Raw genomic sequence first — 20320 nt, forward strand, 5'->3', positions numbered from 1 at the left:
TATCTTCTCGATGATTTTCTCGAGTTTTCTGCTCTTCCTCGGATTTCCTGTACGACGTTTCTTCCAGACTTCGTTTTTGAGATGCATTTAGGCTTATTATACTTAAGAAACGGCGGATCTCACGGGCATACAAGTTTGTTTTACATTTTACAGTGCTTTATTTTCCTGTTGCTACTTGCTACTTTGCTACTTGCACAGCATGTTTCTTCCTGTACAGCATGTTATACCATTTCTGTTCCTACCTTGTACTGTATAGCATGTTATGTTATATTATTCGGGTTTCTACTTGCTACTGTTCTTCCTGTATAGCACGTTATACTGTTCCTTTTTCCTACTTGTTACTGTTCTACATACATCTCCTGTTTGTTCCTGCATTACACATTTTATATTATATAGCTTTAAACATGTTTACTTTTTATATAGGATGTTTAGAGGACTATAACTCATCCCCCATAACTGGATACCCTAGCAAAACTTGATTTGACACCATAAACATGTTTCCTTTTATAACATGATTTGACACCATAACTGGACACCCTAGAAAACTTAAACTCGTCACGTCGGGGAGCTAGGAGCTAGCGCGGTGGGCAGCACGACCATCTTCAACAGCAGAACATGTCTTCCCCAACAAAAACATTCCTTTCCTAGAAATTAAACAACAAGTCATAGGATTTCGAGGTTATTTGCCTAGCGCAACATAAATCCTCACTTTATCTGTTAGGCCTTTGCACAGTCAGACTGTGCAATTTAAGTCCTAACTCGTTCTAGGTTTCGAGGTTGTCATCCGATACGACGTAAACCCTCATATCTTCCAGGCGATTTATGTGACCATGTCATGCAAATATAAGTCCTAATTAAATAAAATTGACAGGATGAAACACTTTAATAATTTCTTCTCGAAACTGAAGCCAAATCATAGGATAGACCGGGAAGTCACCAGAGTTCACCTTCGGATTTGTGGCCTCCTCTAGTTTCTCTTCATTTGGATTCCTCAACAATGTTCCAGATTCGAGCATTTCCCCTTTCACACCTCTTTGTCCGATTTCGTTAAAAAGTCTTATCCTTTTGACTTTTTTGAAGATAGTATTCTCTAATTTTTATCGAGAGTTTTCTTAAGTGACTTTGATCATTTAAGATGTAATTAACTATAAGGGTTTGCCCTTATAGGAAGCTTTTCCGAACCCAGCCTAAAATAAATCCTATTTAATTCTTTGTATTAAATAGGGAAACTTGTCGGCAAATAAAACGGTTTCACAAACCAAACGGATGTCATATATTTCTTAGTTTATTTGATCGAGTCTCATCCTCAAGTCTTTTGTTTATCTCTCGGGATAGATACAAGATTTGAGGTAGAGCGCTCTTTCATTTAAACTATGAAAAATATGAGGTCAGATTGATTTCATATTTTTCTTAAAACTTATATATATGTATGTAAATTAAACGTCCTTCCGAAGCGGGCGACGGGACTTCACTTCCAGCGGCCGACAGCTTTTTATGAGCAACCCCCCAACTTTGACCTTTCAACTTTACTCTCTTTTAGCGCCGATAACCTAACTCGGGAGGGCACTCCTCAGCCTAAAAAGGTGATCAACAGGTGGACAACCGATGTTTAAAATGCATTTAAAATTTATATTTTCAACATGCACATAGGTTGCAAACATGCAAAAAGTGAGTTGTATCAATTTTGTTTGTAGCGAAAAGTGTATTTTTGTTTTAGAAAAATGTGTATATGTTCTTATCAAATTTGAAAAGTAGTTGTCCACGACTCGATCGTGCTGTCGGGTATAAGAGTGTCAACAACCTAAGAAGGTTCGGGTCAACTCCCGCTAATCTTATGTCGGGGGATGAATGTCGGTGAATGATATTGTCATCTTACAGCTCACCGGGTTTATTAATCGGATCCCGATGTCGTAGGATGACATATTATTATGCTCTATCTCCAGTGTGTCTTTGTCATCACCGCCCTAAGCCCCAAAATAAAACCGACCTACTTGCAACCTTGCTTGATAACCTTGCTTGATGGTTTCTTGATGGTTTCACGTATAGCAAAAGGGAATACATGGATACTTATGTATCGGACATAAACATAAAAAACCGAACCAAGAAACAAGGAAAGAAAAGAACAAAAATGAGGTGAGAGAGAGAACGTACTAATCCATCTAAAACACCGAAAAGTAGAATAGATTAGTTCTCAAAACTCGTATCGAAAGGACTTGGGAAAGTAGGGTCCAGGGTCCTTTTCAAACATAGCATACAAAAAAAAGTTCTTTTGGCGCTGGTTCTCCAAACCCTAAAGTATAGGCTCAACCCAACCGAAACGTCCTCTAAAAAAGGCTTGAGGGACTCCCAAACTGCAAACTAACATTAAGATTTCCCAACTCCAGATCAATCCATAGCTTCACACCTCGAATAAACACAAGGCTTTCCAATGAAACAAGACAGGACAGGGCCATAGGAAGCTCACGGCCGAGGCGACTCAAATCAATTCCATAAAAGTTTTGATATACATAAGAGAGTATAAAACATCACCAATCTCTCAAAGTAACAAGTTTGATCCACCTACAATCATTCAAATGATTCAAGCCCAACAAGAGGGGCAAAATTAAATTCAACAAACTCCAATAGGTCCTACGGGTAGGAGCTAAGGTCAGTGAAAGCCAAAACCCACATCCGCCTCTCGGGCAGGGGCGAAACGAAGCAAACCCGAGCCTCCAACTAGGGTCAATCCAACTCTCGAATAAGGGCTAAAGCAAAACTCCAACAGAGATTAAGAACCTAGCTTCCTCATAAATCAACTTCCAATCACTCTAAGGCAAAAACCGGGCTCCCAATCTAAAGCTAAAGACAACAAAAGCTCAAAACCCGAGCCACATAGGTAAAATCGAGGCTCGGCATAAAGGCAAAGCCAAACTAAGCTTCCAACTAAAAAAAAAACAGGACCAGTAAAAGACCAAAACCGAGCCAATATAGGCCAAAACCCGAGCCAAGTGAGGGTCGAAAACCAAGCTGCAATTGAGACCTCCAATACTAAGACACAATAACAGTTAGAGCAATATTCTCATGCCTTTAAGACGTCTAAAAATAGAACTATTGCATGCTTTGAGTGAAAGTGGATGAAAGCTTCATAATACATATACTTACATGCTCATGAGAGGGGCCAAATTATTTCAAGACCATCCTCACCATCCTCTTAATTGCTTCCAATATAGATATGCCTTGGGAGATAGGAAACATGTCATGACTTCAGCACTTTAGATACTAGATAAGCAAAGTAAAAAAAAGACCTAATAGCATGCCACATTGCTTAACCAAGTCCAACTCCTAGAATATATGCATATTTTATCATCTTTCACATGTTTTAAGTGATAAACATTTCCAAATACAAGTATAATAACAACTAGCGTGTTAAACCATACCCTGAAATCATCATCAGAGGCTCGACAAGATTAAAACCCAGAGCCAGTAAAAAAAAAGTGAGAAGGAAACACATCCATGAAGCTTGCATCAAACAAATGCTACTTCCATATGATAGGCATATAGAGAATTAAATTAGAATGGATTTAAAAAATGAAGCAAAGGGTGATCTTTCTGTTCCAACATGCTAATAAATGCTCGGCTGAGAACAGGGACGAGCACAAACAAAGCGCAGGGGCTCGGTAAAGAGCAGCGCCGAGCACAGGCAACACACAGGGGGAGAGGGAAGTACCTCCTTAAAGTAGAATCAAAAAAAAAATTGCAGAAAAGTATTCCCTAGCCAACTCCTCTCTCCAACAACAAGGAGAGTTCAAAAAAAAAAAACTTAAGAGAGTAGAGAAGAGTAATAGAGAAAGGTACTCCCCTGAAAATGATTTTCGGCCCCTTTAGAAGCTTCACTGAGGAACTCTCATATATGCTAAGGACAGAGGAGACAAATTATTGAAAAAAATCTCACAGAGATCGAGCGCAGAGGCGTGCCATACCGTTTGTGGCTCAATGAGCCAGCAAATGATGAGGAGGAATGGGCGACTGCGAGAGGAGCGCGGGAACCTTCGCTCCAACGGCTCGAGTTTGTGGGGTCATGCGAGGGACCACAACGACCAGAGTCGAGATGCGAGAGGGACGAACGCACGAGCGAGAGATGGAAACGGGAGAAGGGAAATGAAATTAGGGATTAGGTTTATATTTTTTATAATAAATAATAATAAAATATTATTTATTATTATAAATAATACTAAAATACATATCCTTCTCTAGGAATGCCGACAAAACAAACGTATCTCCTAGGCGAAATTGACGTTTCGGACGTATCGACGCAGTCTGTTTCGTCATCTAGAGTCTAGGCAACCTCGTCGTCGATCGGGTTAAAAATGCGTCGCGGTCCAAATCCTATCAAAATTTCAGCTCGAATTCGATTTCAGCTCGAATTCGATTAAATCGAATTCGATTAAACAGGACGGTGAAGAGCGCAGCGGGGCCAAATCAACGAGTAGAGTCAATCCTAAGGCCGACAATCTTATAGGAATGCTCCCTGAATTCCTTCAGAGTAGTCTTACCTGCTAAGCAATAGCGATCAAGACTACTACATGGAACGTCAAGTCGAGCGAACAAAAGTCCAGTATTGCTAACGGGGAGGGCTCCTTCACTAGTTTTCTAGGAGTAGTCGACAAAAAGGTCCTACGGCTAGATCCTAGGCTAATAAGGAGGGGAAAACTACACCTCGACTGAAAGCGAGGTCAACAAGGCTATAAATGAATATTCAGGGTTAAATAAAAAGGAGATGACAGTGTAGAGATGTTCAAAGCTAGGTTGGTAGCCAAGAGTTTCACAGTCATATGGGATTGAATATCAGGTAACATTTATGCATGTTGCCAAGCTCAACTTTGTTCGAGTTCTCCCGTGCAGTAAACAATGATTGGCCCTTTATATCAAGTGTATGTCAAAAATATCTTCTTGAATGAGGACATTGATAAAGAAGTCTATATGACTATACCTCAAGATTCAGAGAAAAAGTAGAACAAGTTGGTTTGACAGTTGAAGAAGTATTTATATGGCTTGAAGCATTCTCCTCATATTTGGTTTCACTGATTTGGTAAGACTCTGATTACAAATAGATATTAGTGTTAAGTTGATCATGCAATGCTTGTTAAATCTAACGCTAGAGGCAAAATTGCTATTCTCGTAGTATATGTAGATGATATTATCTTAACAAATGATGATTCAAAGAAAATTATCAGACTAAAAACGAAACTTGCAATAGAATTTGAGATCAAGGAACTCGTGAATTTACGACATTTTCTGGGAATGGAGGTAGCTCGGTCTAAAGAGGTAATTGTCATATCCTAAAGTATATTTTAGACCAATTAAGTGAAACTGACATACTTGGGTGTAAACCTAAGTGAAAGAAAGTTGTCTGGTTGACAAAAGAAGATATCAAAGATGTGTGGACAAACTACTTTGCTTATCACACATAAGATCTACTATTGCATACTCTGTCAGTATAGTAAGCTAACACAAGAATAATCCAAATAAGAATCATTATGAAGTAGTGAAGGATACTAAGGTACTTGAAGATGATCCCTAGATATGGTTTGCTCTTCAAAATATTAAGAAATAGCGAGATTGAGATATACACAATTGCTAATTGGGCAGGAGAGATAACAGATAGAAAATCAACTAATACGGTATTGTTTATATGTTTGGGGCAATCTAGTCACACGGAGAAGTAAAAAAACAAGTTGTTGTCTCTTGGAGTAACAAAATTTGAATATCATGCTCTATTACTATGATTATGTGAGAGAATGTGGATTCAAAGACTATCCAAGTGGCTTAAGGTTGAGATAAAAGACAAAATTAAGATGTTCAGTGATAGCCAAGCAGCTATTAGCATAACAAAAAATTATGTGTATCATGACAAAACAAGACACACTGAGATTAACTGACACTTTATCTCAGAAAATGTTAATAATGTAATTGTTCTGCTAACCTATGTTCCTAAATAGCTTCAAACTACTGATATTCTCATCAAAACACTACCAAGGGTCAATCATAATGAATTGAAGTCCATGTTTGGTTTGTACAATATCCGTATTAAGAAGGAATTTAATTTATTTCTTCAAAATATATTTCACTAATTGTATTTCCTTTATTGGATATTTTCTTTTTTTCCTTATTTTGGAAGGATTCCTATTTGGTTTCTTTTCATTATTATATATATATGGCAAAGAGTAATGCATGAAGTGAGCTCAATAAAATTCTTTTCACAAGTTTTACAGCATTTTTAATGAAGAAATGTATTTAGAAGAGTAAAATAAGCAGAATTATGAAGTTCCCCAAGGATGGATTGATGTGGGACAATTCGAGGATAAAATTTTTGAATCAACTTAGAATGTATAACAAACATAAATCACACAAGGGGCTTTTGATTAACAGATAAGAACACTAAAGAAGCCAAGAAATTGCACTTTTGAATTACAAACAAAAAACCCAAATGTTAATGTAAGGATCAAATAAATCTAAAGAAATTGACAAAAAAATTCAAACCATGCAAAATCAACAAGCAATTGAAATTTAATCACCACAATCAAATTGCTAGTTGTGCTAAATTTGAACAAAATTAAGAGCATTAGCAAACTAAAGCAAATTTTATAGACCAAATTAGATTAAGAAAAAAGTTACCAAAGAATAAAAAAATCTAAGTATTCATCAAGTAAAACATGATTTTCCAGAAATTAGGTACTCCCACTTATACCACAATGGAGGAATCATACATCTAACTTGCACTCACAAGATTGCATAAACTTTATTCAAATAAAGTTAATAATTAATATGTTCATATATTTATAGAGTCCTCATTCCGAGATTAGTAGATATAATTAATACAAGATCCACCCAATCAAATTCAAGATAAACCTCAAGTTCTCATTTAAACCTTATCCAAATATTAATAATAATAATGAAATCATAAGATAATTTTCCAATGAACAAATATTGACACCTTAACATGATAAATATTCTTGCCACGATACAAAATGCAATTAAGCTTCTCTCAACCAATCCAAATCTACGGGATTTCCACAACAGAAAAATCATTAAAAAAGGGAGTTGATACACCACCGAATCATATATTTAAAAAAATATGACCTGGCCATGAAAAAGATATGCAAAGGTAAAACTATATATCCAAATGATTGTTGATTGAAATTTAGAGAGTTATGAAAACGAAGTCACAGGAAAAAGTACTGGCACATAAGCTTACAAATTCCTTTGTCCCATGAAGGTCTATTTAGAGGTAAATTTTATGCCAGGTTAGTTAATAAAAATGTATACAAGCAATAATAGGATCTCCATATGATATTTCTTGATTTTAAAACCATATATGACTCAATACCATAAGAATTGATCGGATTTCGTACATGCATATATGATTTCAAACTAAATATAAATATTACCGAAATCCTAAACCCTAAATAAGCAAATTGAGGATAGGTTAAGTGAGCTAAAGGTAAATGCTGAACTCAATATATGATTCACAATTCAATATTAGAGTGTGACAAGAGCCAGATCAGTCAAAATAATCTGCAATCACGTCTACATCATTGGGAGTGATTATGGCTTAATATATCACAATCCGTATTGAGGCTCTCCTAAATCTATCAAATCATGAGAAATGCAAATAAAATTGTGGCATATCTCCCTCATCTTCAATTAGAATCAACGCAATGACCATTTCAATAGATTGGGTATAACTCCTGCATTTTTAATTGGAATTAAATTATCTTTAACTTCTTAGATTCAAATCTCAATCTTCTGAAATTTTTGTGAACACCACTTTGATTAATTCCAATCTTATGTGTTGCAAATCACTCATAAACTGAAAGCTATAGAAAATCTTTTCATAAATTTTGCATATATCCCGCATTGTTTATCAAAATCCCATGATTTTTAATTGAGAAATTTGTGACATAATTTTCTACAACTTTCTTTGATGGATTATAATCCCGTGATGCAACTCATGCCTAAACAATTAATGCTTAAAATTTTTTAAGAATACCTCCAAAAATATTTTCGATAATTTGCATTTACTCCCTAATATATTATCAGAATAACATGATTTTCCATTAAAGAATTTGAAACTCGATCCTCTTAATATTCATGTTTAATGCTTGTGTCAATTTCAAACTTCATAAGGACCGGATTTCGTACAAGCTAAGAGATCCAATTTTATTTAATTTTTCTCAATAATTTGTGCATCTTTTCCACATCATTCATTAGAATCACATTTTTTTTATGGGTGGATTCAAATCCCTATAGCCTTAATATTCATCATTCTGGTTGATTCAAACTTTATAATGTGCACATTACACATAAATTCAGAGCATAGAAAAAAATATATTAGCCACAAGAAATTTCAGGTTCCAATCAGAGAGCCAAAAGACAGCAGGGATGGACATCAATAAAATCCATGCTTCCAGAAGACCTTAAAGTGGAAAAAAAAGTATACCTTCTTTCAGCATTCTTTTACTTAGTCTGCCACGTCTTGATGAGCCTTCTAAATCAGCCGAATCATAAGCCTCACAATTTGAGTCAATTTCTGTCCAGTCTGGGGGAGAGTACCACCTTATGAAGTCTTCTAAAGCACAACCAGGATTTGCAGCCTGCTAAGAGGTACATGTTATTTAATATGTAAGAGACAATACCGAGATGATCTGATTAAAATTTGCAATACACTAGAAAAATAACAATGCAAAGATTTTAGGATTGTCTTTTGCACATATAAGACTTGCCTTGAAAGCTTGCATGTCGGAGAGCAGCTGAGAACATCCAGCACCAAAACTGCCATTTAAAACTAAATAAATTATTAAGACAGTCATGCTTCCAAAAATACACTCGAAAAGCAATTTAAATGATTTATACTATATCTAGTTTTGACTACTTTGAATACCCGAACTTCATGGATTTCACTGTCTTTTGTTTATTTATTTATTATTATTACTACTATTATTTTGCTAGGATTTTCTCAACTCTTTTCCTGGCACAGTTCATCTTCCTGTATTGTCCACTGGCTCTATTTTTTGTGATTTCTTTGTATCAATGTATCACTATCGTTTCTATTCGAGGGTCTTCCGCCTGGATATATTGCTGTTCTTCCACCTATGACCAATTAATATTTTTCTATCATTATCCGGATTCTACCTGAGATCTCTTGTGAGAACAAATTTCCATCTTTATAGGCAAGGAGAGTTGTAGTCATTAATGGATTCAAATAATAGCTGACTTTGATAGTAAATTAGAGGGTCTAAACATTATAAATTAGGGTTCATGAGTGATGTTAAATTTAACTCAGTTGATATCTAACTTTCGAGTTAAAATGACTTCATTTTTATAAGAATGTTGGCTTGATATGACCCTCTCCAGCGTTGATATGATTGAAAACTATAAATTTATAAAAAGCTATCTTTGTGTATTGGCATGAGATTTTACTTGTTACTTGGTGATTTCTTTGCATATCTCTATTTCAATTCACTAAAATTAGTTCTCGTTTTCATGTAAGATTGATTGCAAACAGATTAATACAACATATCTTTTTGATTGGTATAAATTTTAGCTCAAATGCGTGAATATTTTATGATCGTTAATTTCCAAACAAGGGTATTGTTAGATGACGGGTAAACCATTAATTTTTCCGATAAGAAAAATTATTATTCGAGTATGGATTTTGTATATTACTTGTTTTCGTTTTGAAGCGAGGATTAATTGTCCAAAATAGAAATTTGACCTTGAACGTATGATTTTGTGCATCTCCTCCTATAGACGCATTAGAGAACTCTAAACTCTAAGAGGTCATGTATCAGATTTAGTGAGAGTTAAAGTTGTTTCATCATACTAACAAGAAATAAGACAACAATCAAAATAAAAATGAAGCAAATATACAAAGTCGATTAAGACATGATTCGAAACAACTTCAATACAACTATAATGGGGTTGAAAACTATATTCTAACATTCAATGAGTGATATAATATATAAAATTTCTTCTATTATTACAGTATATTTAATTCATAAAGAGTTGAATTTGCTAAATCAAAATTGAAAGGGCATGTAGTGAATATACAAAATAAATTTTTAATCAATTTAAAAATTATAAATGAAGAGACTATGGAATGCTTGGAAATTATACAAGATTTAAAGGTCATGTAGACAATATTATTTGCTTCGAGAATATTATGTTATCATTATCTATTTCATTAAGGGTTTCAGATAATAATTAAGAATGAGCTAAGCTAAAATTCATCTAAAACATTACATTTAGCTTTATCAAAGCTTTCAATATTGAGAAATAATTTAACCATTCATTGCTAGGACCACATCCCTTATGACTGATATGAAAAATCATTAACATCTCTTCTAAAATCGAATTATGAACTGTTGAATTTGATCCTATTTAAGAAACTGTTGAATTTGATCCTATCAAATTTAATAAGATGCTGAAGAAGATATACACTTTGGCTGTCATAAGCTTTGAAAATTGAGAAATAATACAACAATTTTTTGTTAGGACTACATTCTCACGCAGGAGTTTACCGTCGCGGTACTGTAATAGCTAAAGCATTGCGTCTATACTACCAAATGCCTATTTGGTCCCTTACCTTTTCTATGTCTTTCCTATTCTAACTACTAGTACTTATTATAAATATGTTGTTTGTTGTCTTAGAACTAGGTTTTGATGAGTTTTATTTCAGACTTCTGTCTGAACAACCGCTAACATTTGTTTTCTCATTCGAGGACTACATCTGAGGGATTTGGGTGGTGCTCTGGCTATAGCTCTCTCCCTAGGCGGCGACTATCTTCCTTCAATCTCCTTCCGCATATTTCCACATCGCTCCTTGTCGTTGTACCTCACTACAGTCGCCCGCAACAACATCCTAATTGTTGTTTTCAGCAGCCCCCAGCGCCTTCCACTCCCTCGTCCTCGCTGCCCTCGCTGTCCCAGCCCTCCACCTTCGCAGCAGCAGCATGCAACGCCTTCCCTTTGTTGTTTTCCTGCAGTCCAACTGCCCCAAACAACAACTTATTGTTTAGATTGCCGCCCCGAGTTGTCTTACTGTTCCAGCTGCCCCTAACCGTTGCCACCCCTCATCCACAGTCTGGAAACCCTTTCCCTACCTTGCCGCCACCGCATCACTTCTCCGATCCCCCTAACGGTCAACACCATCACCTGAGATCCGCCCTAAAGCGAGTTGTGTGTCGTGTGTTGTATTTTCCTTTTCAAGTGTGCTTCCAATAATAATATTTGCTTTTCCTAATAAGATTTGGGTTAACTTTGATATCATTTGATATCAGAGATAGTCTAACCCTAGTCCTATTCTAGGGTTTTCTAGCATCTACCCCTACCCAAGTCACCTCCACAAAAATTTTTCTTTCCTATTCCCAAATCCTAGCCAAATTTTGACTAACCTTAATTTCCCAAAGTCTCGTGCACCCTCATTCACTTCTCAACCCTAGCCACACCACCCAGGATATACATATGTGAGCCTACCCGGGAGGAGATACAGTGAGAGATCCGCCGACTTCAGCGGAAGCTTGCAAATATTAAGGATGGAACACAGGGGTAAATTACCCTCGACCGAGATCTAGATAATCAAAGGGAAGCAAGAGACGAGGATTTGAATCCCTTCCATAAGGACTTTACTGATGCAGAAGACTGGCCACGACACCCTAGAATCCGGTATCAAATGAGGTCGAGAGAAGAGCCAGCATATGGGGAATGGGAGAATCTGAAGATGAAGCATGAGATCCAATGTCAGTTCCTACCAGCTTACTATAGACAGAAGATTCAGACTCTAGCTTCAGAAGTGTAGAGACCACATCGTCGGGCGACCACCATGTCTTATGCAGCGCCCAATCTCATGGTCTTACAGCCAGATTACACCCAGGAGAATATCCAAGCTAACACCATCAAAGGAAAAGCTGAGTCAGAGTGGAGAACAGGTGAAACTAATCAGCATCCCTAAACCAATCCAGCCAAGAAGTGTTGCAAGTGCTACGAATTTGGGCATGTTGAATCAGACTGCACAACCAATGAGTGACCTATTTCACGAAGCAGAGCGTTCTTGAAAAATTGAGTGATGACAATGTAAAAACTGAAGATGGTGAGGACACAGCATAACGAACAGCTTCCAGTTGAAGAGATAAACAGTGATCTGAAAGAAGATGCAGATTTCAGAGGATTCTCAATTTTCAGCCAACGAAAAAAAGACTCCACCGATTTCAGTTGACCCCAAGATAGAGATTCCACCAAAGGTAACAGTAGTTATCCTAGAAGATAGTAACTCTGATGTAATGGGCACTCCTGCAAAGTACGAGATTATGGTGGCTCGAGCTAGCATTTTGCAGGCATTAAGAAGAGCATTAACAGCGTCACGACTCGACCCGATGCTTAGAATTACTAAGACGGGTAAAGAAGTCAAACGATTTTAACATCTAACTATTCACATTTTGAAAACTTCTAATACATGTAAAAGATTCATTAATCCACAAAGTGTTATAAAATCTAAAATAACCAGAAACAATAATATCCACTCAAGCCAGTACTAAACAGTGTATCAATATCTGAAAAAAAAAAGATTAGGAGAAACTATCACCATAAAAAATACCTAGCGGCAGCGATCCTCCTCCAATAAACAAATCTCTCATATTAGACATATAAACCTAAAACTTTTTTTCCCGAAAGAAACCATTAATTGCAACTGTAAGTACAATTTAGTGAGTAATTATAATATAATATGCATTAAATTTTATGTTATACTATGCATGAATGACCAATAGAAAATGCAGTTAATTTCATTAAAACATTAAATTTATCCATTCCCATTTCACTTTAAGTATTTACCGTTTTTAATATTTTGACAAGTTATAATAGAATTACTCTCATATCCGAAAATATCCTCAAAAAATGTGCTCGAAAGCACCATAAAAGAAGAGTTCAAAGGCACCCTCAAAATTATGTATAAAGATACCCTCAAAATTGTACCTGAAGATACCCTCAAATTGCAGCTGAAGGCAGACCTTTATTATTTCTTTTAACCTGCATGTATATTACATCCCCTCTGCCAGTACCATCTGAGGGTAATTCTGTACGACTTAAACATTTACAGTTTATTTCATTTCCTTTAAATTACCTCATTTTAAAGACATTAAACATTCATTTTCCCTTTTCTCATTTATTTCCTTTCATTTTGGTAAATGTTTAAGTCATACAGGATTACACAATACTGTCAGAGGATACAATGTACCCGTGTACGTTAAAGAAAATGGTAAAGGTACACCTTTGGATTTAATTTAAGAGCACCTTCAAATACAATTTTGAGGGTTTCTTCGGACATATTTTTAATGGTGCATTTGGTCACATTTTTTAGGATACCGTCGGATACGACGGTAATCCTGTTATAACTTCTAAAAAAGTCAAAAACGGTAAATACCAAAAGTGGAATGAGAAGAGATAAATTTAAAATTTTAATGAAATTAAATGTATTTTTTAATGGTCATTGATGCATAGCATAGCATAACATAAAATTTAATGCATACTAACTTATAATTACTAACCAAGTTATACTTTCTTTCAGTAAAAGAAAAATTTTAGGTTGACAAGTCTAATAGAAGAGACTTGTTTTTACTAGAGAAGAATCATTGTTGCTAAATATTTTTTATGATGATAGTTTCTCCTTACTATTTCTTTCAGATATTAATATGATGTTTAGTACTGGCTTGAGTGGATGTTATTGTTTTTGGATGTTTTAGATTTTATTATATTTTGTGGATTAGTGGCTCTTTTATATGTATTGAAAGTTTTCAAAATGTGCATAGTTAGATTTTAATGTTGTTCGGCCGTTGTACCCACCTTGTTAATTTTAAGCACCGGGCTGGGTCATGAGAAAAGTGGTATCAAAGCAAATAGGTTTGATCATGATTTAAAAGAGTCATTAGAATGATCACTCAAATTCATAAGTAATATTGATGAGGAATTAAATTGTATCTAGTTATAATTTTTCTTTAGCTATTTCAAAGATATAGAAAATTCGAGGGATGAAGCTAGAGATGATATTCTAGAAGTTGATGAGGTCTCGTAGATTACAGTGAATACTAATATATTTACTGAGATGATGACTGCAGTAACACAGTTGATTAAAAGCTCTCACACTCAGTCTAGTTTCAGTGGAGGAGGTCAGATGGATAAGTACCTAAAATTATTTCAGGATATGAGACCACCTTTCTTTTTTGGAGGAGGTTTAGTAGATGCTAAAAACGGGTTGCTGAGAGTTAAGAAGAACTTAGATGGTTTGTCTTGTCCTCCAAAGAAAATGATTACACTGACCACATTTGCATTAGAGGGATAAGCAGAGAAATGGTGGCGTGGATAGTTGCAGGAGAAATTTGGTAGTAAAACCAGTCACGTGATTTAGTGGGGCGAGTTCGTTAGCACCTTTAGAGACTGATTCGTACCACTATCGGCCGAGAGTCAAATGCAGGATAACTTTATCATATTAGTATAGGGTGATCACTCGATTATGCATTATGAAACTGATTTCACCACTCTCTCAAGGTATGCACTTCAGTTGATTTCTAATGCAAAGGAGAAGTGTCATTAATTTTTATTTGGGCTCAGAGATGTGATTAGACAGCCTTTGATTCCTCTTGGAATCGATGATTAATCTGTTCCAGTGGAGAGAAGTAAGAGGATTGAGCTGGATCTGGAGGCTACTCAGAGGAGGAGGGACATTCATAAGAGAAGAAATTCAGAAGGATCCACGTTTCCTCAATGCTCTCAAAGCAGGCATTCCTTTATGTCAGGTAGCACAAGTGCTAAGAAGGCAAGATCCAGCAGAATCAACATCCAGCTTGAAGTGAAGAAGTGTGACAAATGTGGAAGGTCTCACAAGGGTAAGTGTCTATCCGGATCGAATACTTGCTTTTGGTGCCATCAATCAGGACATATGACAAAAAATTGTCCTAAATTGGATCAGAGGGCTCCAACAGATTCCAGAGGTAGTGTTGCACCACCTCAGAGGAGCTACGGTAGACCAAGAGCAACTGAATCTTCAGGGTCAAAGCCAAATGCAGGTCAGACTCAGCAGAATGTTCAGCCTTGTATATGCATTATCACAATAGAAATCTAAGGACTCCATTGATGTCATCGCAGATTTATTTTTTTTTAATAATTTCAAATCAATGCACTTTAAGTATCAAAGGATTCATGTCATTTCATACATAAAACAAGGATTTATATATATTAATAAGCGAACTCTAAATATTTAATGAGATGATTTTAATGATAGGTATTATATATCTTCAAAGTAGATCGATATGAATATTATTTGATTTGGGAGCATTATATTCATTTATAACTGCTGAATTGGCTAGAGTAATGCAATTGAATGTTATTTCAATAGTTGTGATACTGTCAGTTCGAATGTCAAATGACGCTTTCCTAGAAGCTAATAAATCATGTGAGGTGGAGTTTAAGATTGACAGAAAGAGTTTTAATGCTCAACTTATTATGTTGTCCTTGGCGGAATTCAATATGATTTTAGGCATTAATTGGATTTCTGAAAACTTTGTCACTATTGATTGCAACAAGAAGACTGTTAAAATAAGTGTACCTAGGGAAGCATAAACTAAATTTTCTGGTGACAGAGGACTAACATTTATGATAATTACCGCATGAAAGCTTGCAAATTGTTGAATCATGTAAGTTAGGGTTTTCTTGCTTTGATAGCAGATACTTCTAAAGAAGTGAAGTCTTTGGGTGATATTCCTGTGTTAAGAGAATATCCAGAGGTGTTTCTGGATGATTTATCAGTGTTATCACCAGTCCGGGAGATTGATTTTAGTATTAAACTCTTAGTAAGTTTTGAGCATGTATCCAAGGCACCTTACAGCATGACAGTTAAGGAGTTGCAGGAGCTGAAGAACCAACAGCAGAAGTTACTCGATAAGGGATTCATCAGGCCTAACACATCATCTTGATGAGCCCCAATATTTTTTGTGAAAAAGAATGATGGAGCTTCATGATGTATATTGATTACAAGGAGTTGAATAAGCTTACAGTTAAAAATAAATATCCACTGTCGAGGATTGATGACTTGTTTGATTAGTTGGAAGGAGTTTCTACATTTTCAAAGATTGATTTGAGATTAAGCAATCACCAGTTGAAGAATAAAGAAGAAGACGATGAAGACTGCTTTTAGGACCAAATATGACATTATGAATTCATGATGTCGTTTGGACTGACAAATGTTAGACAATTTCTAAATTCCTTTTTGATTGTCTTTATAGATGATATTCTGGTGTATTCAAGAGATGAAGTAGTCATACATGCCATTTGTATGCTGCCCTGTTGATTTTGAAGGAGAATACACTTATGTCAAATTTTCTAAATGTGAATTTTGACTGAAAAATATGGCTTTTTTTGGGCACATTATCAGTGCAAACGACATATTTGTGAATCAAAATAAGGTGAAAGCAATTACAGATAGGCCAACACCTACTACTGTTACTGAGGTCGGGAGTTTTCTAGGTCTAGCTGGTTATTACAAGAGATTTGTTGAGAGGTTTTCACAAATTGCTATGCCACTATCAAAGTTAACTCAGAAGGCGGTGAAGTTTGAATGGTCTGATCATTGTGCGGAGGCCTTTCAAAAGCTGAAAACTTGCTCCATGTCTACTCCAGTTTTAGCCATTCCTTCCAGTTCTGATTGGTTTTAGATTTTCAGCGATGCATCTTTGAAGGGCTTAAGTTGTGTACTTATGGAATATGATAAGGTCATTGCATATGCATCACAACAATTGAAGAATCATGAAAGAAACTATTCTACACATGACTTGGAGCTTGATGCAGGTGTTTTTGAACTCAAGATATGGAGGCATTATCTTTATGAGGTTAGATGTGAAGTTTTCACTAACCACCAGAGTTTTAAATATATTTTTACTCAGAAATAACTGAATCTGAGGCAGAGGAGATGACTGAAATTTATTAAAGATTATGATTTGGATATCAATATCATTCAAGTAAGGAAAATATTGTTGTTGATGCACTGAGTATAAAAACTTTTGGTAAATTGAATTATTTATTTACGTAGCTAGAGCAGTTAATTAAAGATCTGAAGAGGCTGAGGCTGACTATAGTTGATTATGGTGATGATAATATGACTCAGTTATATCAGTTGACAGTGCAGCCAACTCCAAAGGGCAAAATTGCAGATTCTGTAGCCAGAGATGGCAATATTTAGAAAGTTCTAGAGCAAGTTCAAGCAGGCAATTTGGAGAGATATATGATTGATCATGATGGTTTATTGAGGTATAAAGGTTTATGTTCCAGATGTTGATGATTTGAGGAAGGAAATTTTGGAGGAAGCACATCTACCCGGATATACTATTCATCCAGAGAGCAATATATAGAGTACCTAGTTGTTTTACGCAAGTGCACGTATATTTCAAGTAATATAAGACTTTCTTTAGTCCAAAGTATCGATCCCACAAAGAAGGTTGTTAATTGTAAAAACTTAAGAAAAGTTCTAACTGAATAAAAATAGACTTAGCTTGGAAATAAGTTCGATTTAAAGTGAGCTAGTAAATTCTATCAAATTATCACTAATCCTATAAATTCACTATAAAGCTAATTTCACTATAGTCAAATAAAATAATAGAGTTCAAGCTATTAAAAATACCCTCCCCTTGCAATGAAATTAGTATGCAATGAAATTAGTAATATGGAGTAAAACACTTAGAAATGATATTGGAATTTTATGACAAATAGAAGCATTTATTTTATTTACCATTTTCCAAGTGCATAAAGAAATCAGGTTTAACTATGAAAGTGTTTCTGCCTATCACCCTAGAAATCTCAAAGTTACCCCCATTAAATGTATCTTCCCGTGTGTTTACACTGATCTACGGATTAGTTTTTTTTCACCATCAATGAGGGTTTTACTAGTTGTTAACTCCACCACCCACCCAAATCTTGATAGAGTCATAACAAATTTTAACACACCAAATGACCAGATTGATATGTAAATGAAGCTTGTAGTAAAAACCATCACAAGCATGATAAAATTCATTTTAAATGAATCCACATACATAACTAATATTTATAGTGAAAGCGTGTGATGCTAAGCCAAACAAAAATCTAAGAGCTTGATGTACTTTGAAAAAATATTGAACCAGCGGAAGCGAATGAAATAACCTGCCAGTACGCAGCACTAGTTCCTCAGTTTCTTTAATAAACTCTTCTGTTAAGATGGGACCCTCCTGCATATTAGTGAGAATGTAAAATTAGGGAAAAAAATATAAGAACACAGGCACTTTGAGACAATGTTTTGTAAAAGCGGTACCTGTGTAACTGGATGACATATGGGTTCGCCAGTTTCCAACATTGTTAAATTTTCAGAAAGATGATCAACCCCAAGTCTAAGAATATACTCTCCAGTGATGAGTCTAGCATATCTCATGCTATTTAACTTCTCAGGGGAGTAAATCAAATCATTTTTGGCTAGACTAGCTTCCCTTATTACAGAATCCAACGACTCAATAGCAGCATTTCGCTTTAGCTTCCTAGAAATACAACAATTAACCAGCTGCAATTGCTGATGCAGCCGACAAGAGTCTAAATCAGGATTTGCATCCAGTGACATTCGTGGAACTGGTAATCCTTCAGACCATCGTCTCCTAAGCTGCAGACAAAAATGTAAAGTACTCCAGTTAGAAGATTAGAAATGTTTTTCATTTTAAATGTCAAACCAAATTCTACTTTATTAACCATAGATATTGAAAGTCACTATCAAAAAAATGTGAACTAGCACAACTTAGTGAAATTGGATGAAAGATAAGACGAGATTGATCATACAAGGTGTATGACCTATAAGTTACACTTAATTTCTCAGTGAAAGATTTTTAGAGAGTATTTTGTCTCTCTTTAGGTAAGTACCAAAATAAACTTAGATCTGCTGAAGTAGAAATTAAAAAGAACCCTGCGACCTTCAGAAATTGCCAGAAGCAACTGTTGCTCGGAAGTAAAAAATGCTTTCAACAAATACAAATGAAGTTCAATTGTTTAAGATTTTCTAGTCTTTAAGTAAGATTATATTTTTATCTCCTTTGCCGGGAACACATTGCATCTAAAGTTGGAAAGCTTGTTTAATTAATATGCCCTTTCAAGTTTATGAAAAACCTCAGCTTCTTTAACTCCTGTAAGAAAACCCATGTCAGAACGTTAAGAAATTATCTGTAAACTCAACCTCCTGATAATAGCATTGGTGTCATTATTAGCCTAATTGGCTAATCTTAATCCGTAATTTATATTCACGCTTGTTAAATCTTAATTAAGGTATTAAATATATTTTCACTAATATTTTTTATATTTTTTATCCATTTTATAGGAGATAAGCCTATAAGAGTTGACTTGTACCTTCTATTGTACATGTCTATAATACCTTTTTTCATCATCAGTACCTCATTTTCAATTAGTAATGTGATAGGATCTTCATATATTCTCTTATCAATCTACAATTCTTAATTTTATAAAACATCCATATTGACATTCTAATTTTAGCCACAAATTTTGTTATTAGCAACTTCATTATTGCCGACACTCAGTTCCATTAGGTATAGCTGATCTAATCAAAGTTTTATAAAATTTATATTATGATAATATTCTCTTATAACAGAAAAATGTTGAGGCACTTCCTCATTTTAATCACCTAACATTAACTTATCCAACTATATATCCACATTCTCCTATATAATAAATCCAATAGCACCATGAAACTAGATCAGAAAAAAAATCTGCAATTAGAAAATGAAATTAATATCCTCTCCAATGAATAAAAAAAAAACTTACTTCAGCGATAACCCAACCCCAAAAAAGTGCCATTTTCTGAAGGGATTTGAAGCCTCCAATAACTTCAGCAAGTTTGACTGCAAAGCTCTCAGGTGGTGCGCCTCTAATGTCCTTATGCATAAATGTGACGGGAAGGGAAGTTAAACCAGAACCACAATTCGTATGGGCATACGGTTTCTCTGTGAATATCTTGCAGGAATTATAAATAATGTGAAGAACCATCAAAGGAACAAACAAGAAAGACTACCTAAATCAAATAAAAACTGTATCTTGGAGTGAAGCTCATCATCATCAGAAAAATCAGAAAATGAATTGTCATCCTTTTCACGAAGAACCAAGGACTTAACAGCAGAAAAGCTCAAGCCGGATTTTTCCTTGGTTAGCAATGGATCCTCAACTAAATTCAAAAGATTTCTTGAGCATAGAAAATTTTTCCCAGCCCTGTTGCAAA

The 20320-nt window shown here is 35.2% G+C and overlaps 1 protein-coding gene across 1 annotated transcript in view; it reads right to left on the minus strand.

Moving 5' to 3' along the window:
* LOC110032644 overlaps positions 1-20320 on the minus strand; it is a gene marked incomplete at its 5' end in the record, with an annotated part of 44749 nt that overhangs the window by 21085 nt on the left and 3344 nt on the right. The window contains 6 exons of the mRNA XM_020736337.1: positions 8480-8633; positions 8763-8811; positions 18217-18281; positions 18365-18703; positions 19870-20048; positions 20117-20310. Of these exons, the coding sequence (XP_020591996.1) occupies positions 8480-8633; positions 8763-8811; positions 18217-18281; positions 18365-18703; positions 19870-20048; positions 20117-20310 (980 nt within the window). The remainder of the gene's footprint in view (positions 1-8479; positions 8634-8762; positions 8812-18216; positions 18282-18364; positions 18704-19869; positions 20049-20116; positions 20311-20320) is intronic.

The sequence above is a fragment of the Phalaenopsis equestris genome, unplaced genomic scaffold (assembly GCF_001263595.1).
Source record: "Phalaenopsis equestris unplaced genomic scaffold, ASM126359v1 Scaffold000994, whole genome shotgun sequence".
In the NCBI taxonomy this organism is placed as follows: domain Eukaryota; kingdom Viridiplantae; phylum Streptophyta; class Magnoliopsida; order Asparagales; family Orchidaceae; genus Phalaenopsis; species Phalaenopsis equestris.